Here is a 23,631-nt window from a genome sequence, read left to right as displayed (position 1 = left end):
TACATTATGAAGATTATGTGAAGAGATTTTAAAAAAATTCGTTCGAGTCGTTTTGGAGATATACAAGAAAGCGCTAAAAGTCCAAATTCTGAATGAAGTTACACTTATACAGGTGTTGAGAAAACGGGTTAGATTTCAAGATCGCATGACCGAAAGTGCACCAAAATTTCCTAGCATCAAAATATGATATTAAGCATCATTCTTATGCTACTTAAGAATAATCTGAGTCATTTATAACGTTTTTATTAAATAACCTATCACGGCTATTGAAAGTTTAAGGTTTGAAATATTTTTTCGTTTTAGTCGAATTCAAACATACAGAATTTTTTACTTCTTACGGATATTGTTTGCTAAACACCAAACTTTAAGTTCCTAGTGTTGGATTTTCAGTAGCAGGTCTAGATCACACAAAATTTGGCTTTTATCAATTTCAAAGTTTTTTGTTTATTGTTGTCATGGTAATATCGATTTTATTTAAAACTACATTTTCACATATTTCAATCCATAGCCAATTACTGGTAAAAATTTTATAGCGATCGGACAAGGAAAAAATCACTTTTAAGGCGATTGAAAAATATCGGTATCGCCTCTGAAAAACTGTATCGAAACACCTTAAGCTATCGAAATGTTTGAACTACACGAAAGAATGCCAGGGATGTGATCTGCTGAATATCAAGCGACAATCCCACTAAAATTTTTTTATAATTATACATAATTATGCAAATGTTTAGACAATCAACCAATCAAAATCACTATGCAGTTTTCGGGTAGTGAGTGACGTCACTGGACGGCATAAACGGCCGGTCGATTCAGACATTGTTGAGAGGAGAAAACAACTCGAGCAATCAGATGAATTTCAGGCTATGTTAAAAGACCTTAGATATAAATCCCATAATAATTATTTACACTGAAAATGCCGCATAATTTCCTGTTTTTTCCGCATCCTATCAGAAGCCCTTGTAAAAGGCACAAGTGTAACAACTGGACCCAAGCGTAATAAAGGTCCCATCTGTAAAAACATTTCAAACCCAGGCGTAATAAAGGTCCTGTCTGTAATAACACTTGGACCCAATTCCAACGTTTGGAAGGATAAGGTCACAATTCCAATGTTTGGGAATATAAGGTCAGAATTCCAATCTTTAGAACAATGCCAATGTTGCAATAAGGTCAAAATTCCAATGTTTGGAAGGATAAGGTCAGAATTTCGAGTGTTTGGAAGGATTATGTCAGAATTTAATAAGGTCTCCAATGTTTGCAAGGATAAGGTCAGAATTCCAGTGTTTGGAAGGATAACCAACTGCGTTCCAAACTCCCTCTGTGGTGTCACTGTGAACTTCAGTGTACGGGTCAACAAAGTTCTCAGACTGGTTCACCATGAGATGTGTGTAGCTAATGTCGTTCAGGTTAAAATACAGTGAAAATTTGTCAGAAAGGATCACTGTACCGTTCCTGGTTCCAGAAACACTTGTACCAGCCAGGTAACTAAGGTATCTCTCGTCAATCTGGGACAAAGAAAGTGAGAGCAAACCCTCTTCCTCTTTCCACCACAACAACCATACACCATTTAAAACTTGACCATGATTGTACTTGCCCTGTGTTGATTATGTAACCGCTATTGATAGACACCTCACGCATGTCACGTGTAGATTATCAGTTATGTAATTTAAGTTAGGATTATCAGATATTGAATAAATGTGCTTGAATTGAAATCACTTCACTCCCTCACGTCTGCTATCATAACAAGGTGTCAAACTAGCAATCCCACATCCAAGGAAACCAAAAATCAACATGACTAAGCCCTTGGTTGAAAAAGGATCAGCGACAAATAGTGAATGCCAACTACCCGTAGGCATCTCTGTGCCTAAACCCTTAAGCAACGCCAGCAATCTGGCAACAAATTGCAAGAAATATAAGTGATCCTGCGAAAACTACGCCATTGTAGCAAAACACCATTTCAAGAATGATTTTCAAACGGTGGAATTCCTCTCAGCGATTGGTGATGACATGCGAGAGCTTAATGATGGAATGAATTTTGACTTCCTCAAAGATCGACAAAATTTTGAAACTGTCATTGCCAAGTTCGAAGAAATTTGCATCGGCGAGACAAATGAGACATATGAATCTTGTGTCTTTAACAATCAAGTACAAGACTTGCTGAAGAGTCCTAGCTGTAGCTGGAATGACCAAGTGTGACCCGTACTTTAAAAGGCTTGTTTATAGTGGAAAGTGCGCTTAGCTAGTTTACAGGCACTCCACTCAAATACTTAGAAACAAATAATTGAAACAGAACATAATAGGAATAAAAACCCCAACTGGAAGGAGGCAACCGGTTGGCTATTTACAAGCATGGCTAAGGATTGGAACTAGGGACAACAAAGAAAAAAACCAGTAAGTGGCCAGAGTGGGACCTGAAACCAGGACTGCCGAATTGCGAATCCAGTGTGCTGACCACTTGGTCACGCTCCCTCCCTTGTCCAGTAAGACTTCTGGGACACACCTCAGGAAGGAATTGATGTCCGTCCTGTACCGCCAACAATAAACAGACAAACAAGGAGCCCATTGCACGTGTCAGCAAACCTCTTAACACCTAAGATCATAACTGGTCTTCATGGAAAGATCAAACAACGGCAAGCCAGGTAACACACATATTCCAATCGAGGTGCAAAGAATTTGAGGCCTCTTCATGAAGGTGACCCAGTGCTGATCCAACCACAAATGGAGAGGCACATGTCAACAGGCAGGTGGGACTAAGGTCCTATGAAGTAGAATCTGATGGGAAATCCTGTATTGGCAACTGGAAACACCTAAAGAAAGCAGCCAATGATGCGAAATTGAGCCATGGAATAAAGAACTATGCTGCACCCTACATAGACCTACCAATCAACAAACCACATCAGGAAGAGCCCACACAACATAAGGAACCGAACGCTTCATCCAAAACCACTCCAATTACCAAGCAACAGTCCCTGACTGATTGTCAAACTCAGGAGCATGTACCAAAGACCCGCAGTGGCAGAATCTCACTACCACCAGCGAGATTCAAGGACTTTGTTACATTTCAACTTGACATGATGGACTTTGACTCTGATTTTGCACTGATTCTTTTTCCTAATTTTTTCGTGGTGGCCGACATATTTTTTAGTATTCTCATTGTCACAAAAAAGGCCTAGATAGCTGCCACGATCTTATTCTCTGTGCCCTGGTGAGTTATGATTATGTTCAGGTAGAAGTCTTCTGCATGCCTCAACTGCATCAAGGAATGGCCCACACTGTCAGGGAAGTTGTTTGATCGGGCTGCTACTAGCAGTCCATGCAGCATGGAATGGGAAAACCATAGGGCTTCCACATGTTTATCATACCCATCTGCATGCCATACTGAATTAGGTCCAGCATTAAGATACTCATATCTTTTCAATTTGCATTCTTTTCTCTGCCAACATCCATCATTGTCCATTTCACAAAGCCACTTGTCATGAGACTTGACTTTCTTCAACTCTAGACTATGCCACACACATACCTGTAACCAAAAATAGTGTTTAAAACTGTACATGACCTATGGCAATGAGTATTGTAACATGATGTCTATGTTTTAAATCTGACAACTGACAAGCAATTCTTAGAAGAAATCTACTAAGATCAAAGCTACATCAAAAAGATTCATGCACAACTTACTCTCCTGCAAGTGAAAGTACCCACCATCATGGCATTTCTAAATTATTTTCAAGGGCGAGTACCACATGTTTCACAGCCACATGGAAAGATGGAGAGATTACTGCACTTTTCATCTCCAGGCAAACACCAGCCTGGAAGAAGATCTTTTGTTTTGTTCTGAGGAAGGTTACAATTTCACATGCCCTGACAAGAACTGATTTGCCTCTTCAGTTCAGCCTTCCCTGCTGCACACTCCAAATTGTACAAATATTTCAAGGAAGTAGCAGAGACAGTTTTACAGATTCTCAGTCAGATTCAATGGCTGCATCTAAGAAATCTTACTGATGTGGAATGCGACTTTACTTCCACCGATAGGATCCCTGGATTTCCTGTTGCTCATTCCAAATTGTACAAGTATTTCAAGGAAGTAGCAGAGACAGTTTTACAGTTTCTTAGTCAGATTCAATGGCTAGATCCAAGAAATCTTACTGATGTAGAATGCGACATCACTTCTATCGATAGCATCCCTGGATTCCAAGCAGTTTCAAAGTAAGAGTTAAAAATCATTAGCCCTCTTGCTGTTAAAACAGCAAAGATAGAAACCTTGACCTAACTTTGTTTTGGACTCCAAGGCAAGCATTCTGGTCGAGCTGTACAAGTTGGCCTTAACTTACTACACTACAACTACAACTGTATATGTTTTCTTTTTGCATCAAATGTCAATGCAAACTGTTAGTGCCACCTTTGTCCAACGAAATCGTTTTTCTTTTTATGTTTATGTGTATCCCTATGGGGTTTGACTTTTTAACTCCACGTGTGTCCTGTTCATTTACAGACTTTTGATCCCCCCGGTGCAAGGAGGCATTTAAAAAGGCCAAGACTCACTCTCATCTTCAAATATATTGGTTCATTATGACCCAAGCCTTCCTGTTATTCTTGAGAGCGATGCAAGCCAGTATGGCATAGGAGCAGTCATATTTCACCGCTTCTTTAATGGTGCTGAGCGACCTATCACATATGCCTCCAGGTCCTTGAACTTGTCTGAGAAAAACTACAGTCAGATCGAGAAGGAAGGTCTTGCCATTATTTTTGGGGTCACCAAATTTTACATGCATCTCTTCGGACGCAAGTTTACTTTGCAAACTGATCACAAACCCATGCTGAAACTATTTGCTCCGGATTCTGAGACTCCAGTTTGGGCTGCTGCTAGACTGCAATGCTGGTCCCTTCCTCTCTCTTCGTACCACTACAAAACTGAGTTCAAGTCATCTGCTGAAGTAGCCAATGCTGACACCTTGTCAAGGCTCCCACTTCAGTACAGGAAAGATGCAAATGTGGAGGAGGAAATCTTCCACGTGGCCCCTCAGCAGTTAAAACGACACCCAGTTTCTGCCGCAGAAATCGCCAAGGACACATCTAGGAACCCTTTGTTAGCGAAAGCACACTTGCTTACGCAGAATGGTTGGCCTATTAATCGCTACGCCGATCCTTACCTCAAGCCATACTTCACATGCAGACACGAACTCTCTGTGGAGCAAGGCTGCCTTATGTGGGGCCTGCAAACTGTCATACCTCCTTCTTTAAAACAAACCATCCTGAGCGAATTACATGAAGGCCATCCTGGAATTGCATGCATGAAATCAATAGCCCGCAGTCATGTTTGGTGGCCGAAAATAGATCAGGAGCTTGAAAAGGTTACCCGTGAATGTCAACTGTGCAACAAAACCCGCCGGGCTCCTCCAGCCTCACCGCTTCTTCCATGGTCTTGGCCAACAGCTCCATGGCAACGTGTTCATGTAGATTTTGCCACCCATCATGCAAAACATTACCTCATCATGGTCGACGCCCACTCTAAGTGGCCTGAAGTGATCGGTCCCACAAAAACAACAACAGCCGACTCAACCATTAATACCATGCGTAATATTTTTGACAGATACGGTTTACCAACCTAAGTAGTCAGCGACAACGGCCCACCCTTCCAGTCTGCAGAGTATGAAGAGTTGCTGCGGCACAATGGAATTCAGAGAATTTTAGTTTCCCCTTACCATCCCTCTTCAAATGGGTTGGCTGAGCCGTTTGCGCAGACTATCAAGTATGCAATGGAGTCATCAGTTAACGATCCCGCAAGCTCTATACACCGGTGGATTCAGAATTTCCTCTTATCTTACAGAAGCACACCACACGCTACAACCAGCTCATCCCCTGCCAAGCTATTCTTACAGCGAGAACTTCGCACTCCATTGTCGATTCTAATAGTTTTGTTTCTTTTCTTGAACTTTTGATCATTAAGAGAGTTTCAACAGTTGTTTTGTACTTTAATTTCTTGTCAGGCACAACATTTCTGCGGGGAGGTGTTATAGTGTATCATTACATTTGTTATAGTGTCAGTCATTCAAACTGAGCCCACAGTATGTATGCGGTTACTGTAAAACCCATGTGCTCTTTGATTAATACAGTTCTTTAGTTGATCTGCCATCTTGCGTGCAGTTGTCTGTTTGCCCGAGAACATAACAAGTCTCCCAATACAGTTGCGGCAAGTGCAAACCTTTCAAAGTTTTCGGGCTGGCTGTAGACGTTTCTTTAAACTACGCCTTACTTTCAAAGCAAAGCACTCTTGAGAAGCAGGTTAACTTATTTCATTTTAGAATACGTATTCCGTTGTATAAAAATTGATAGATAAATATTGTAATTTTCTTTTTTGAGCTTTTTATATATGTAATCCTGATGAGCTTTAACCGTGTTGAAATAAATGTTTAACTTACCGGAACTTCCTTACTTACTATGAGAGACATATTTCTAATATATTCTTCTATTCTTTATAATAATAATAATAATTTAATAATTTACCAATTTATATAGCGCGTATTTACATGTGCTGATCAATAGCGCTTTACAATGATATGTTTAAAAGAAAACGAAAATACATTACCGTGAGAATAAAATAAACTGAGTTACAAACTATAAAAATACTTTTTAAAAAGATAGGTTTTAAGTCGAGATTTAGAACTGTTAAGTGATGTTGCTTGACGAAGCTCCACAGGTAGCTCATTCCAGAGTTTCGGGGCTGCTGCTGAGAATGATCTTGTTCCCAATGTTGTAAGCATCTTTCCCTTGGGATGGTCCAATAAGAGCTTACCCGTAGACCTAAGATTATATAATGAATTCGATTTTATACTAATAAGATCGCTAAGATAAGTTGGCGCTAGGCCATAAATACATTTGAAAGTCAAGAATAAGTCTTGCTGCTGCATTTTGTACACGCTGTAATTTAGCGATCTGCACATTTGGTAAGCCAAACAATAAACCATTACGAAAGTCAAGACGGCTGGTTATAAAAGCATGAACCAAAGTAATTAAAGAATGTCTCGACAGGTATTTCTTAATACGTCTCAAGTTATGTAAATGATAAAATGCCGCATTACAAGCCTTGTTTATATGATCAGTCATGCTTAAGTTGCTGCCAAACCACGATCCAAGGTTTCTAACACATGGGCTTGGACTGATACGATTATTGCCCACAGTTATGGAACACGAATCTAATTTATCAAGCTGTTGTCGTGTGCCAACTAACAAAAACTCCATTTTATCATCATTGATCATCAACCGATCTTGAATCATCCATTTCCTCACCGCGTCAATGCACTTTTCCATAGCTTGTATAGCATCAGCTTGAGCAGTGTTGCCGAGTGGTTTAAAACTCAGATACAGCTGCGTATCATCAGCGAAACAGTGAGCATTGGGAAGATAATGTTCCACGATCTTAAACAGCTTGGACGCATATATTATGAATAGCAAAGGCCCTAAACATGAGCCTTGGGGTACCCCGCAGATCAAGTCAAAAGGACGAGAAAGAACTCCATGTAAAGAAACGCGCTGACTTCTATCAGACAAGTACAATCTAAACCAAGTCCCAAGCAGTCCCACGTATGCCAACCTCGTCAGATAGCCTCTGTAAAAGTATTCGATGATCAACAGTGTCAAAGGCAGCACTGAGATCCAATAAAATTAACATAGTGACATGTTGAGAGTTCATATTTAACAAAATATCGTTCATCACCTTGATAAGTGCAGTTTCAGTGCTATGGAATTGCCTGTAAGAAGATTGAAGCGCAGGAAAAATAGCATTTGAAACCATGTGATCGTAAACTTGATTAAAAACGACTTTTCCAGTCAACTTGGATACGTATTGTAAGTTACTAACTGGTCTGTAATTTTTGTACAGCAAATCCAATCCAGGTTTCTTCAACACAGGATTAATAAGCCCACATTTCCAATCATCCGCAAATTCTCCAGAATTAAGACACAGGTTGATCGTTTTAGTAATGACTGGTAATAGGACATCGGCACAGCTGATTATTTACTAAAGGTGTTGACATCGCATCAAACATACAGCTTTTCTTCGGAGAGCAGCCAATCAACTTCTTAACAGCACTTTCAGTTAAAGGGATAAAGCTGTCCAGTGTTCTAGTTGGTAACGTTTTCACATAGTCAAATGAGAATCATGCAAAAAATCGGCTAGTCTGTCCAGTTTGACATGGATGGCGTCAATCTTTTCAACAAAGAAGCTACCCATTTCATTGGCTTAAACCAGCTTGTCACTAGTTGCTGGAAAAGGTACTTCATGACCTTGATTTAGCAATCTCTTTGTTGCCAAGAATAGGTTCCTTTGATTGGAGTTATTTTCAACAATAAAGTCTGAGTAAAACTTACGACGGGCTTCATTCATCAGGTAGGTTGTAAAGTTCCTCTTCTTTTTAAATTCAAGCAAATCATTGACACTTTGAGATTGACGCCATTTTCTTTCAGCTCTCCGTCTTTCTCTCCTCGACTCCCTAATATCTTCACTAAACCAAGGTACCAAAGGCCTCACTGTGATAAACTTAGTGACAAGTGGAGCATGACGATCAAGAGCCGCAGATAATGCAGAATTATAACATTTAACAAGATCATTCAGAGCATCAGGGCTGTCTGTACAAAGCGAAGTTGTAGAGAGTTCATCGCATAACAGGTTAACGTCAACCACCTTTGTCTTCCTGAAAGAGATTTTTTTCTTCGGGAGCGGTGGCCTGTCCAGGGTTAGATCACAAATCAAAGTAGAGTGATCAGAAAACAGACAGTCAGTCACAGGGATGTTAGCTAATAAGGAGTCGCATTGTCGAGTAATGATCAAATCCAGGGTGTGTCCTGACTCGTGCGTTGGCACGTTAACATGTTGTTGAAGGCCCATTGACTCAAGCAGCTCCTTTAAACAAACACTGTCTGCATTCCCCGGAATGTCTACATGGATATTAGAATCACCTGCTATCAGTAACGGTACAGATGACATTATGATATTCTCCAAAAAACTCAAAAAATCAGCAAAAAATACACTCGTCGTGACAGGATGGTTACTAGAGTAGGGTGTGTGGTAGATGACATTGCGAACTGAGCTATGAACTAGGAACATTCGAACTGCGAGTTTTGTGATAATTCGTGTAGTGTATATGTAGTGAGATTTGTCCTTATATAAGAGCCTGCAATCCTCATGGTTGTAGTTTTACCGCCATGTTGCATAGAATGAGATTTCGTGATTAAAGCCTGATTTTTCCGGCAAACATCTTCCTTAGTTAACTACAATTTAATCACCAGTCTCAATGGACAAAGTATTCAGACCGGAGCGCTTGGAAACGGACCCTAACAGTGGCGAAGCTTCGAAAGAATGGCTACATTGGAAACGAACGTTCGATAACTTCTTGGCTGTCCTACCGCAGGATGACCTCGATAAGCTTTCGGTATTGGCGAACTTTGTGTCTCCCTCAATTTTTCAACACATCGAGGAGTGCACAGAGTATGAAGCAGCGGTGGGTATATTACAAGCACTTTTTGTGAAGCCTCGGAATGAAATATTTGCCCACCATTTACTTGCGACGAGGTGCCAACAACCTCACGAAACGCTGGATCAATTTCTTCAATCTCTGAAGACACTTAGCAAGGATTGCAATTTCCAAAGTGTTACTGACTCTAAATACCGCGAGGAAAGCATCCAGGACGCTTTCATTACTGGGCTACGTTCACCTTCAATATGCCAGAGGTTATTGGAGAACAATACGCTAGATTTAAAGACTATGTTTGATCAAGCTCGGTCTCTAGAGTTGGCTATGCGTAATTCCGAATCCTACGCTAGTCCTCCTTTGTCTGTAAATGCAGCAGTTCCACTCACCGCTACGGAGGATCAGGAGCAGATAGAGTCTGGCACACTAGCTGCAGTAGGATCAGATGCCTCTACTTGTTTCTTCTGTGGAAACAGTAACCACCCTCGTTCAAGATGTCCTGCCCAAGATGCAGTTTGCTCTAAATGTCAGAAAAAGGGCCATTTTGCAAAAGTTTGCCGTTCGAAGAAGATCAGCAAGAACAAAGTTTCAGCTGCAGCCTGGTCTCCCACACTTGCCACAGTGGGTGCCCCTGCATCCCTGTCAAAGTCTTTGGGAACTGTTACTGTCGAAGGTTTGGAAGTCAAAGCCCTATTTGAGAGTGGCAGCACTGAAAGTTTTATTCATCCAAGGTTGGTGGAGAAGGCCGCTCTCACCATTCATCCTTCATCTGGTACAGTATCCATGGCTACCTCAGTGTCTAGTACAGTCAGTATCACTGGTACGTGTACCGCTAACCTCACCTACCAAGGACGTGAATATGCAGGTTACCGTCTGTCCGTCTTGCCTGGACTTTGTGCTGACCTAATCCTTGGTCTTGATTTCCAATCCCAGCATTCGAGTGTCACTTTCCATTACGGGGGCTCCGAACCACCTTTGGCCATCTGTGGTTTTAGCACGTTGAATATAGATCCACCTGAGCCGTTTGCAAATCTGGCGGCAAACTGCCATCCAATTGCCTCGAAGTCTCAAAGATATAGTCGGGAGGATTCCGCCTTTATTGATGAAGAAGTGAAACGACTACTCAAAGAAGGCATCATAGAGCCGAGCCTTTCACCACAGCGTGCTCAGGTCGTTGTGACTAAGGATGAAAATCACAGGAAGAGGCTAGCAATCGACTACTCACAAACAATTAACTGATTCACACTTCTAGATGCTTTCCCATTGCCCAGAATAACCGACATGGTCAACAAGATCGCCCAGTACAGAGTCTTCAGCACCATTGATCTTCGAAGTGCGTATCATCAAGTGCCGCTCAAGGAAGAAGACAAGCCTTACACAGCCTTTGAAGCTCGAGGCAACCTCTATCAGTTCACTTGCCTGCCCTTCGGGGTCACCAATGGAGTAGCCTGTTTTCAGAGAGAGATGATGAAGTTTGTAGATGAGAATGGTCTTGAGGCGAGCTTCCCCTACCTTGACAATGTTAGTATTTGTGGCAAGGACCAAGAGGATCATGACGCTAACTTAAAACAGTTCCTTGAAGCTGCTAAACGCAAGAACCTCTGTTATAACACTGAAAAGTGTATTTTCTCAACCCGGTGCCTTCCCATCTTTGGATACATCATCGAAGAGGGTACCATATGGCCAGATCCTGATCGTTTACGACCCCTTCGAGAACTCGCCATTCCACACGACCCAAGGTCCATGAGCAGGTGTCTCGGATTATTCTCCTATTATTCACAATGGATCCCAAAGTTCTCGGATCGAATCAAGCCAATTGCCTCTTGCAAGACATTCCCTTTGCCCCCACCAGCTGTTGAAGCATTCGAGAGCCTCAAGAAGACGATAGAAGACGCTGTTGTCACTGCTATTGACGAGACTATTCCCTTTGAGGTTGAAACCGATGCTTCCAAGGTAGCATTAGCGGCCACTCTTAACCAGAATGGAAAACCTGTTGCCTTCTTCTCACGAACTCTTCAAGGCAGTGAACTGAAGCATGCATCCATAGAGAAGGAGGCCCAGGCCATAATAGAAGCGGTGAGGCATTGGAGACATTTCCTTGCTGGAAGGCACTTCATCCTGAAAACTGACCAGAAATCAGTGTCTTACATGTTCGACAAGCAACAAGATGGACCGACAAGCAACAAGATGGACCCTCTGGTGGAAGAGGTGGAACTACTCCAAGCAAACCCTCACTACGCGCATGTGTGTTATCCTGATGGTAGGGAGACAACAGTAGCCACGAAGCACCTTGCGCCGAAGGGCCAAGTTGTTGAGACCCAGCCAGCACCAGAATGTATTCCTGTGGAAGCAGAGAACTTGCCAGTTGACACATCTGTGGGTGTTTCGCTTGATGCAGAACCATCTTCTGCACCCGAACCTCCACCTGAACCTCAACCTGAACTTACACCTGCACGGAATGTGGAACCTGCACCTGTTCGTCGCTCCCAACGAATTTGTCGTCCAGTAGTTAGACTCAATCTTTAAGGACAGGGTGAATGTGGTAGATGACATTGCGAACTGAGCTATGAACTAGGAACATTCGAACTGCGAGTTTTGTGATAATTCGTGTAGTATATATGTAGTGAGATTTGTCCTTATATAAGAGCCTGCAATCCTCGTGGTTGTAGTTTTACCGCCATGTTGCATAGAATGAGATTTGGTGATTAAAGCCTGATTTTTCCGGCAAACGTCTTCCTTAGTTCACTACAGGGTGGACGGTAAATAATAATAATCTGTAGTTTTCGTGACTGGAACTCAACCATCCAATGAGAAAACTAGAAAGAAGTACGCTCACCAGCATCTACACGACTTGCATGTAGATTTTCTCTTATCAATAGAGCAGTTCCACCACCACATCGATCAGATCGGGTGTGTGATCAAACAGCTTGTACCAGGGTGGGGTAATTTCGGCTCTGCACGCATCATCAATTTCTGAGAGCCATGTCTCAGTTACTGCGAAAATATCAGCTCCAGATAATTCAACATAGGAAACCAAGACCGCTGATTTGTTTCTCACAGACCTGGCATTCAAACTACAGAATTTTAAATAGCTTCCAACAGGAAAACACTCAGCTGAATACATAGAAAATATTTTTGTAATGAGTCGTAGGAAGAGACAAAACAACTCATACTATACAACAAACACCTAGGAACAATACATAAGAAAATGAAAAAAGCAGCCACGAGTAAACTGGACCCAAGTGTACTAGAGGTCCCATCTGTAAAAACATTTCGAACCCGGGCGCAATAAAGGTCCTGTCTGTAATAACACTTGGACCCAATTCCAGTGTTATAATATTTAATTTCCATCGTACGAGTTTGTCTTCTCAAAGAGCACATGGATGCGAACAATTCGACATTACAATTTCGGGATATTTACGATTACGACAAGAAAATTTACATCAAGTCTTTAGGAGATGTCAAAGCGAAAATCTGTGGAAAAATCAAAAAGATGGAAAGAAAGGAAAAATAACGAGTTTCCTTATTCCCAAGGAACGAATCGGTAAGTTTATTTAAAGCAGGTTAAACTCTGCATACATTTCCAGGTGTCTGATCAGCTATTCAATTGCACAATGTAAAACTTGTAGGTTTGTTCGAGATAACTTCATCCCAAGGTGGTTTCCAAGCATGGGACCACTCGTATAGGTTTAGAAACACAACATTCTCTAAAAACGAAGGTAGATATTCACGAGTTTACATTTTATTCCTTGTCGCAGTTAAGAATAAACACACCACCAAGAAATGGCGGCCATGTTGAAAGTCGAGCCTAAACTGTTCGCGTTTAGTTTTGGTTTTCGCGCCTGACGAAAGAATTCAAATTATTCAAAAAACAAATGTTACTACAGCAGTGCTGTAGTAAGGAGTTTTCAGTATTTATGGTCAGCGGGTTGTTACCATTTTGCTTAGGACTCGTGCTAGTTGCTGCCATGTTCTTGTTTATCACATGTGTGATTTGGGTTTACAATCCATGTAATCCTTCGCTCATCCGTATCGTGTAAGGCAGACTAAGTTGTTACCTGAAGAACTGTTATTTGAAGAATTGAAGAGTTAAAGATTATTTGGAGATAAAGGAAAGATCTGACGATTCAAGTTTTTCTCTTTTTCTTGTGAATAACAACGAAACTCCTTTGGATGCCAAGTATGACTTTCGAGGGCAGCCACAACAAATTTTAATTTTTTTAAAATACAGTAAATGAAAATAAATGTCATCTGCTTTTCCCCACTCCAAATCATACCATTTTAGCTTCATCAAGTACTCAGCAACTCTCTCTTGAGAATGCAACTACCTCTGAACAGCAATGCATACAAAATTCCTGTAGTGCTAGCGGAGAACAAAGTCCAATTTCCCTTAAAGCAAACACACCTCCAGTGCCGAACATGTTACCAACTCCAGAAGCAATTGCTCTGCTAGAAAGGTATTTTTCAGATGCCATGGAAAAGAAGCACTTACATAGCTTTTACACCTGTTGTGGAAAATGCTCAGACACATCTGAAGCTGAAAGGGCTAGAATTAAAAGCCAGAAAAAAACAACAGAAGGGAAAAGGAAGGAAGTTGATATCTTCAAACACTCATGGCTCACTCACAGAAAAACTTCATTCTGTGACAAAACAGGTAAATATAAATGAAACATACTGTATATTATTATGTTTTGTCAATATTTAAACATTTTATGATAAAAATGTTGACTATAATAAGTTCAGTTTTGCTTTTTACAATGACCACAACACCTCTTCTTGGTTTTAATTTTAGGCATGTGGTGGTTGGTATACTGTGAAGGGGAATAGATGTTCTGCCTTCTGTGCCGTGTTCATAACACCAAAAACAAGTACAACAAACAGAACACTTTCAACTCAGCACCATCCACCAACTACAAGCACAGCGCTGTTCGTGACCATGAAAGAGGCAGTGGACATACATCAACAGTAATCTGTGAGTTGGAGAGAAGGAATTCTTCCTTGGCTAACAAGTACAAAGTGGCTCACGAAGTGGCTGATAAAGTGACCTACAACGCATTCCTGAGCTCTTATTGGCTTGGAAAAGAAGAAGTGGCCAACGAGAAACTTCTCTCTCTGATTGAGTTAGAAAAGCACGTTGGTGTCACGGAAATGTGAGAGTTCAACAATACAAGTGAACAAAGTCAGTGAGATATGTGCCTCCGCCTTGGTCAGCTTATCAAGGAGAAATTAATTCAAAGGGTCAGGGATGCCAAGTGGTTTACTATCTTAGTTGACGAGGTGACGGATTGTGCTACCTTAGAGCGCCTGTTGATCTATATTGGTTATGTTGATGAGGAAGGGAAGACACATTTTGATTTTCTTGAGGTAAAAGATGTTCTTCATTCATCAGAATCAGCAGATTCTGAGACTCTCACAAGGATCATCACTGAGGAGCTGAAAGCATGCGGTCTAAACCTTGCTTTAGTTTGTGGTTTTGGCTCAGATGGCGCTAGTTTCATGACTGGCAAAAATAATGGTGTTGGTGCCAGACTTCAGAAAGTGTGTAGCATCATGGTACGCAGTCACTGCATAAACCACCGGCTTGCCTTGGCATGCAGTGAAGTACATCCAGACCATCGAAGTTACCCTTTGTCAGTTGTGGAAGTGGCTGGAGTACCAAAAATGCTGTTCAGCATTTGTAAAGGTCTGTGTGTCACTTCAGAAAATAAAGCTGGCTACTGCTAATGATGACCACACAAAACAGAAAAAGCTGTCCAAGTCTCTGGCAGTGAAGTTACAGAAAGCTTGCAGGACAAGGTGGCTTTCAACTGGCCAAAGTGTTTCAAGCATCTGCCGAAACCTTCTTGCCCTGATACAGACATTGAGGCAGTTTAAGGAAGCTGATGCTACAGCTCAAGGTCTTCTCCAGAGAATGACTAACACCAAGTTTGTTGGCATGATGCTTCTACTGAATGCAGTTCTACCTCATCTCAACACCCTTAGCAAGGTGTTCCAAAAAGATCACACATGCTACACCTTCATCAGACCTACACTTGAGAGCACCAAATCCAGAATTTCTGAAATCTAGTCCTCCTTTGACCTTGTTTTTGAGTTTCAAACAGCCATTCAGCCTAGTGGGGACTATGCTTCTTTGGAACTGGAGCTTAAAGATGATGGCCAGGTTGAAGCATTCTTGAACAATCTTGTAGTTGCCCTCGAGAGGAACCTAGATACAAGATTGCAAGAGGCAGCACCCGTTCTTGAGGCATTTTCCATCTTCAATCCGAGCTGCCTTCCAAAGTCAGAAGACCCAGCCTTCAAGAAGTATGCTGTGGATGAAGTAAAAATGCTGTGCAAGCAGTTCCAGTTTGACAAAGATCACACACTTGCACAGTGGTACAACTTCAAGTGCCTGATTTCATCATGGAAGGTACCCTCTGCTGTTCTCCGGGGGAAAGATGACCATTCTCCAACTGAGTTCATTCTAAGAAAAGTTGTTTAAGAGCAGGTGGCTCACAGAATCAAGTTCCCACAAATTGTGGATGCTGCTCAGACTTGCCTCAATCTGCCCATGTCTAATGAAGTTGTGGAATGGGGTGCAAGTGCAGTGAAGAGGGTAAAGACAAGGTTGAGAAGTCGACTCAAGAATGACATGATGGCCAGCCTGCTTCACATTTCCCTCAATGGCCCTAATCATGACACTGAAGAGTGCAGGGAGATGCTTACAGAAGCAACCAAAGTCTGGAGAAAAACGCACTTCAGAAATCTGCCATCACTTAAGAAGCTCCCAATGGTTGGAGGATCAGACCATGATGGCAGTCTTCACCGTCCAGCCACAAAGACTGACATTGGTATACAGGTGGAATTCCCAGATGCCCTTCAGGCCTCTAGAACTGGAGCCCAAGAAGATGGTGAAGTAACTGTGGAAACTGAACTTGATGCTCAAGTTCAGGTTGTAGCTCAAGCAGTTGCCAGCAATGCTGATTTGAGTCATGACGCACTGGATGCCATGGATATGGGAGATGTTGAATCTGGTATTGATTCAGACTTTGAGTTGAGTTTGATATAGACGATGATCAGTTATCTCAAAAACTTGATCAACTAAACTTATGTATATTGAGTCTACTGAGCTGGAATCATGGGTTTCACTTTTAATTCACTGAGAGAAGTAAAAGGATTTAAATGTTGGGAAATAATAAGTAATGATTGTATTAGTATTGGGAGACAAATAAATATCTTATCACTGTAATTATTGTTATAGACTCCAAAATATGCACAAAAACTGACAGAAAAATTACACATTTTTTCCTGCCGCAGTGTGCCCAAAATGCCTCAAATTGCATTTCTGGACCCCTTTTCAAGGCTGCAAATAGCAGTCGGTCATCGGACAATTGTCCGGTAAATTTGACGTTTTGACCGGCGAAATATTAGTCTGGTCTGTCACTCCCCTTGCAAAACAAATTTCTAGCAATCTGTCAATGTCTGGAAATTTCTAGAATTTTCTAGAATTTGACAGCTTTCTTCTAGATTTAAGTTCTAGCTTTTTTCCAGAAACATTATTTCTAGTTTTGGCAAGTTTCATATTCTTTCAAAATCTGGAAAAAGCTGAAAAAAGTTATTTATTCCTTGTGGTGCCAGAAATTGACAGCTTTTTCTAGTTTCCATTTCTTGAAGAAAACTGGAAAAAGCTAGAATTTAATTTACTTTGAGTAGTTAACATAAGAAATGCAAGAATTCCAGCTTTTTCCACATATTCAATAGTTGTTAAGAAATGCTTTAACATGTGTGCATTATTTCCCAAGCCTTCCAGATTTAACTGCTTGTAAAGTTTATGTTTGCTTATGAATGTCACTTGCCACATACTCACAACATACAGGTGTACCTCAGGGCCTCATTTACATGCAGACAACTTCGTCATAATTAAGTATTGTGAACAACTTTTAGGTTTGATTTCATTGAAGGCATAAGTAGCATACTATAAGCCTGTTGCATGTGAGTTTTATAGTGAGAATAAAAAACCATGAACATTTTTGCAACATCAAATGATTTCATAAAAAACATGAAATCAGAAAAACACAAACATTAAAGTAATGCTCCACATAAGAACTACTGTAAACTTCATTGTTCTATGGCATTGGCTCTTTGCCACACAGAATATCTTTGATTTCAAGAATAGGGGCTCAGGAGCTGATGGTTCATAATAATTATGAACCGTCAGCTCCTCCCCTATTCTTGAAATCAAAGATATTCCATGTGGGAAAGAGTATAAAAATAAAGAAAACCATTTGCATCAAATAAATGTTAGGAAATGTTTGTGGTTAACCAATCAGAATAGCAGAAGACAATAGCTAATAATTTTGCTTCTTTGATGAAGTTCTGCAAATACAATTCATGTTGTGCAATTGGGTCTTAAATTACTTGAAACCTTTAAAACATCAGACAAAATGCACCTTAAATTTTAACTTTTTAGGGGTTTTTGAGTCTTGGCCAGTGAGATCACTATTTGTAACAAAAAAAGGTGACATTTCATGCATCGTGCATTGCCATTAGCACTTTCCTTCTTATGCAGATCATTGCTTAATTTGATGTAGAAGAAATTTCCTTTAGGTACATGTAGCCCTCAAATGAGAGCTCAAACTGCAAGCAGCCCTCTGTTGAGTGGTCACTTAACAAAGCCCCATATTTAATGTAAATGCTCCCTCTTTTAAAGTGTACATGACAGATATTTTTTTATTTACTTGATGGAATCTACACGGCATTCTGATAAGAAAGTCGAAAAAAGTTTTTCCATATCGATTTTTCTTGTCCGTGATTTAGCCGTTTAAAAGCGTGAAATTTCACCTCCAGTGGGTTACAAAACCGCGCAAGAAGAAAGAATGGAAATAGTCCGCTGTGACGTCAATACAAGAATGCCAGTATCGCGGTTTCTTAGTTCCTCCGTTTTTTGGTGCGTATTGCTACAACCATAGACAACACACCTCAGTAGAACCATGTTTCTTCCTCAGAGCGCACCAAAAAAATGTGAGGAACCGAGAAGCCGCGACACCGGCATTCTTGTATTGATGTCACAGCGGACTATTTCCAGTCTTTCTTCTTGCGCGGTTTTGTAACACACCGGAAGTGAAATTTCACGTTTTTGGATGGCTAAAACATGGAAAAGAAGTACGATATCGAAAAAACTCTTTTCGATTTTCTTATCAGAATGCCATGTAGATTTCATCAAGCAAATAAAAAAATATCTGTCATATACACTTTAAGCGGTCAGTTGGCTAACACCCAAGGGAGACTGCTTAATAGATGTTTGACCTTGGCTATTTTATGCAAATACATCCGCATTACATGTACATGTAATTTTAGCCATTAAAAATTTAATGAAAGTGTTCGCCGTTTCCAGATTTGCACAGTAAAAAAATCATCTACACCTGCCCTAATGAAAATACTAATAGTCAACGACAATGGCCACAGAAATTGGGAGCCCGAGATACACACATGTGGTTTGAATTTCCGGTCAGACATATAACTTTTTCAAGAATGCTATCCACCAGCACCACAGTGTGCCTTTGCTCTTCACCTGCAGTTCGAAGGAGATGGCGTGGCTTGTCAGACACCAGAAAGGGGTTCTCAAGATCTAAAATAATACGCTTTAAAACCGCAAAAACAGTTTTTGAATTACTTTCATACAGAAAATACTGCACATAGGCCATGAAGTTCCCTCCATTGTGCTCAATAAGAACTGCATATCCACAATGTTTTTTCATCTTTTCGTACAGTCTTGAATAAATAATATGTCCATTAACAATAACACGTTTAGCCACCTGAAAAATTGGTCTGCGGATACAGTTTAAGTCAATTAATAAACAGGCTTGTTCATAGATATCGTCATCGGCTGTCCATCTTCTTAAAGCTCCAGCAATTTGACAGTTTGCAGCCTTTTTCACATTTCGCAACCTTCTCTCTCCAGAAAGCATACGCTCCACAAATTGTTGTATTGTAACATCAGGAATTAAATGGCAATTAGCTCTCAGGCTATTTTGTGCATACAACATCCAGATAAGCTGCCGACACTGATTTCCAGTTCCATGAACACCCTCTAGTAAGGTTCCATTCAAATCTTCAAAGGGAAAGCATGACCATGCCCAAAGTGGTCCCCAAGACTGCACATACATGGCAAGGTGAGCTCCAACATTGTGCACATTAAGACTGCAGTTGCTATCGCCATAAAGGACTTGGTGATCCTTATAAAACCTGAACAAAAGATCTCTAGCCATAGCTAGTAACTCTGGAGTTATATTGTCTCCAAGCAAAATGTAAACACCCTCCACCAAGCAAGCAAAATGTTGAAGATACCTCTCAGGTAAAATGTCAATAAGGCATGGTACTGAGTAATAAAGTAGCCATGCTTGTAGTTCAGATGCCTTAAAATAGGCACGACTTGTTTCCAGTTGTCTTGGAAGTCTTTGAATAAAATCCGGGGGTTTCATTTCTTTTAGTCTCTTGTCAATAGCTTTTGTTTTATTTCCAATAAACCAAGGCTTTTTATATTTTGATGAAGACAACCAGAGGTTCAGCAACTGCTTTGTTACTCCCAGTAATACACCATGCATGTAGTCTGGAACTATTCCAAGCACTAGGTCAAACCAAGGGAGTTTTGCCAGTGGAGTAACATCATAAATGCCTTTCACTCTCTTATTACTCTCCAATGCAGACAAGGCATTCTCCAGTACACTGTCACTGGTGAGTAAAGTAGCAGGTGGGTCTCGGAAAGGGTAACATCTCACATGCCCTTTCCCTTGTTTGGTAGTAAAACCTTCTTCCTCACAAGTACTGCAGCCACATTCACCATTATGGTGACTCATAGACAAAAGGTAAGCCTTTCCTTGCAAGTCTGTGCTTCCCAATGACAGCATCAGCTTTGGATGACATTTATCTGTCACAGTTAAACCTTCGTGCTTTAAAGTGATAAGGTCTTCAGTAAACACTTCAAAAAATGTTGAAAACCTTGGCTTTCCTTTCCCCTGCCACAGTCCCCAGAGAATCATATTTTTCTTTACAAACCGTTCGTTTGGGGGCAGTTCATTAATAGCAAGAAAAACTGGCCATATATTGACCTTTGAAGACTTGTACAAAGGAATTCCATCTGTATTGAAAAGCAAAGTTAAATTATCTTCATCGGTTAGAAATCCTCCACTTTGTTTATATTTCTTGTACTCTGTTCCATCGACAATGTCTCTGATATTTAGACAATTTGGTAACTTTTTGTACAGCTGGATTTTTGTCCATATACCACTGTGTTGCAGAAGTGTGCCCAACTGCTGCTCCATAGAAATAGTCACAAAATATAGGTTTTTCTCCTTTTTAGCCTGATTTCTTACATTTCCGCGATAGCGCAATCCAGAACATTGTTTTCCTTTGCCATCTGTTGTACTGCACTGGTAGATATTCTCATCTTTTGGAAAGATAGAGAAACACTTGCTGCAATAGTCATAGATATTTGTGAGACAGTCACCAAGTGTTTCTTTGATTTCACTGAGGGTCAAAGAGTGTAGATTGTTGTCTTTTGGGGCAATTAGTTTTAGAAGCTCTAAAAGGTCAACAGAAGCAGAACCATTCAATTTATGTTTTGCAATGTAAGACAGGATCAGTACACTAAGTTTTTCTTTTTCACTGAATTCCTTCACAGAGTCTGTAGGTGCCGTTTGCAATTGATCTTCATGATCATCGAAGTCTGAATCATCACTAGATGTTGCCTCTGTTTCAGATGAGCTGTAATCATTGTTACTTGATGAAGAGTCCGAGTCTGAACTAAACGAATCATCCATGCTAATAATATCTGTGTCCTTGCCTGGTGGATATTCAGAGTCGACATGTAGGTCATAATAAGAATCCTGACTGGCAAAGAAAGGTTCATCTTGACCTGAAACTTCTGAGAGTTCAGTTATTACAGGACGTTCTGTGATATCTTCAGTGGTTTGCAAATCTCTTTCTGTAAAATCTTTAGTGATGGCAGGTACAGGTGATTTGTTCTCAATAGCTGAACAGCTTGCGAAGTTTTGACTTGAATTTACCTGAGGATACGATTTAGAAGAGCACTGTTCATCAACAAATGAGCCATCAGCAGACCGTTTTCTTCTCCACAATGTTGTTCGTGAATGAAGGTTTTGCCTGTGTTCTTGTCCAAGAAGATTCATTTTCCCGTGAGTTTTAACTAAATGAGAGATAATACGCTGTTTAGAAGACAAAAGGTTGCTGCACAAACTGCACTGCCACTTTAAGAGACCATCATCTGACATGATGCAGTCAAAATCCAGATGGCTAACATGAACAGAGGCCATGTGGTGATCAAGGTTTCTCTTGGACATCAGTAACTTGCCACATATCTCACACAACCATTTTTCCTTATCTCCACCTGCACCTCCTCGCAATCTCAAAACAGGTAGTTCCACTGTACGGGTAGATCCAAACTCCCGACTTTTTTTCTCCTTTATTTCTCGAGCTTTGCATGAATTTCCCTTAATGAGATGGAACAAAACTCGGCTGAAGTTTTTTTCCGCTGAACGGTAGTCACGAAAGAACAATGCCGTTATTGCCGACTTAAACATTATCAGATGTCGAATTACGTTGCTGTCATTTACGTTCACCTTTTGAAAGTAATGTTCTATTGAATCAAACACGGGAACAGCCATTCTTGATTTGTTGCTTTCTCCATCGATGTCACGATGTAGGTGGTGATTCAGCAAATAATGAAGTTCCAAACAGCTTGAAGGCGAACAAAATGCTTGCAAATGCAAAATAATATTGGGAAATGTTTCAAAAAATAGTTTGTTGCTGATAAATGATATTTCATTTTCCAGAGAACCATGATGAACACTTTTGTCCACGAAAGTTTTGCTGAGAACCGCCATGTTTCAATCCAAGCGTGGTTAATCACGTGTTTAGACTTTGACCTCGTTCCCAAGCTTTTCTTGCTGCGTGTAAACAAACATGGCGGCTGCCAAATTCATACATTTCATGGACGTGAGAAAGGGATAAAAATCCGTACTTTAAATGTAAAAGTACCGTATCGAAAATTTTTTTTCGGTTGACGAACTTAATATGATGTATTTCGCCTTATTTTACGAGGTCACATCGAGGTCCCTTTGCTTTGAGCTGTGAAATTTCATAACCGTTGCTCAAAGAACAAAAAAATTTCACACGTTCTGATGGTAGCCAATCCCAATGAAGCCGCGTTGGTAAGGACGAGCATCTTGCACCTTTCCTCTTTGAAGGACCGCCTTTACAGAAGTAATAACGTGTGATCAAACGTTCCGCCAGATTTCCGACGCATTCGTGGTGCGACATTTCATCTCACGCATGCACGAGGCAGTTTTAAATATTTTTCACTTAAAGATCCATAAATTTAGCCAATTTTGTTCACCGAACAGCTCAAGTGCCAACGTTTTTGCTGTTTTCACGATCACATTGCAAAGCCTGTAAGACGGGACAAACAAGGGTGGCAAACAAAATGAACGCGTGACGAAGAAGAAAGTCAGAGTAATCGGTTTCAGGCTGGGCTTTTAATTAGAAGCAGGAAAAGAACAGAGGTTTCTACTAATTTTGAAGCCACCTATTTTTGGAAAGCCAATTAAATATTGTTTCATTTTGGCAATCAGTTTGGAAGGATGTTCAGAAATCTGACCAAAAATGAATTCAGCTTGCAATGTACCTTCTGTGCTTAGAATTTGAGGATACATACATACATTTTATTGAAGCGCCCTTTACAGGGCTAATTTCAGCCACAGTATTCTATCTAAGACTAATTAGTATACGTAATCGCATGGGCCCGAGTAAAATTAAGGATTAATATCACACGTGTTTTCAGAAGCTGTGGAAATTTCCCGAGTCGCGCAGCGACGAGGGCAATTTCTACAGCTTCTGAAAACACAAGTGATATTAATCCTTAATTTTACGAGGGAACATGCGATTACTTGTTTATAATGTAGAGGGCAAAATTATAGGGAAACCTTTCAGACTTTTTAAGAATCACTCAGACTTGAAACCACCCGAAGTGAAACTCTCTCGCATACTGACAGAAAAACTTTTCAACTCACTGTGGTTAAATAAATTTCTATTCGGTCAAAGATGCATTTGGCTGTTATGTACATGTAGAGAACACAGCCTGACTTTTATCGATAAGACACGTTACGACAAAAAC

At 40.6% G+C, this 23,631-nt stretch overlaps 2 protein-coding genes across 2 annotated transcripts; one reads left to right on the top strand and one right to left on the bottom strand.

The window, feature by feature from the left end:
- Nucleotides 1-9,284: 9,284 nt before the first annotated feature.
- LOC140945286 (uncharacterized) lies at nt 9,285-10,700 on the top strand. Its single transcript, XM_073394331.1, has one exon. It carries the CDS (start codon nt 9,285-9,287, stop codon nt 10,698-10,700), a length of 1,416 nt encoding a protein of 471 aa, XP_073250432.1.
- A 7,937-nt stretch (nt 10,701-18,637) lies between these two features.
- LOC140946872 (uncharacterized) lies at nt 18,638-20,599 on the bottom strand. The gene has a single exon (XM_073395975.1). It carries the CDS (start codon nt 20,477-20,479, stop codon nt 18,887-18,889), a length of 1,593 nt encoding a protein of 530 aa, XP_073252076.1. The 5' UTR covers nt 20,480-20,599; the 3' UTR covers nt 18,638-18,886.
- Between the last annotated feature and the right edge of the window lie 3,032 nt (nt 20,600-23,631).

The sequence above is a fragment of the Porites lutea genome, chromosome 8, assembly GCF_958299795.1.
Source record: "Porites lutea chromosome 8, jaPorLute2.1, whole genome shotgun sequence".
Classification (NCBI taxonomy): Eukaryota; Metazoa; Cnidaria; class Anthozoa; order Scleractinia; family Poritidae; genus Porites; species Porites lutea.
This window is presented reverse-complemented; position numbering and strand designations above follow the sequence as displayed.

What these genes read in the sequence shown, in the direction of transcription:
- LOC140945286 (XM_073394331.1), top strand. Translation starts at nt 9,285, where the DNA reads ATGGACAAAGTATTCAGACCGGAGCGCTTGGAAACGGACCCTAACAGT.
- LOC140946872 (XM_073395975.1), bottom strand. Translation starts at nt 20,479, where the DNA reads ATGATTCTCTGGGGACTGTGGCAGGGGAAAGGAAAGCCAAGGTTTTCA.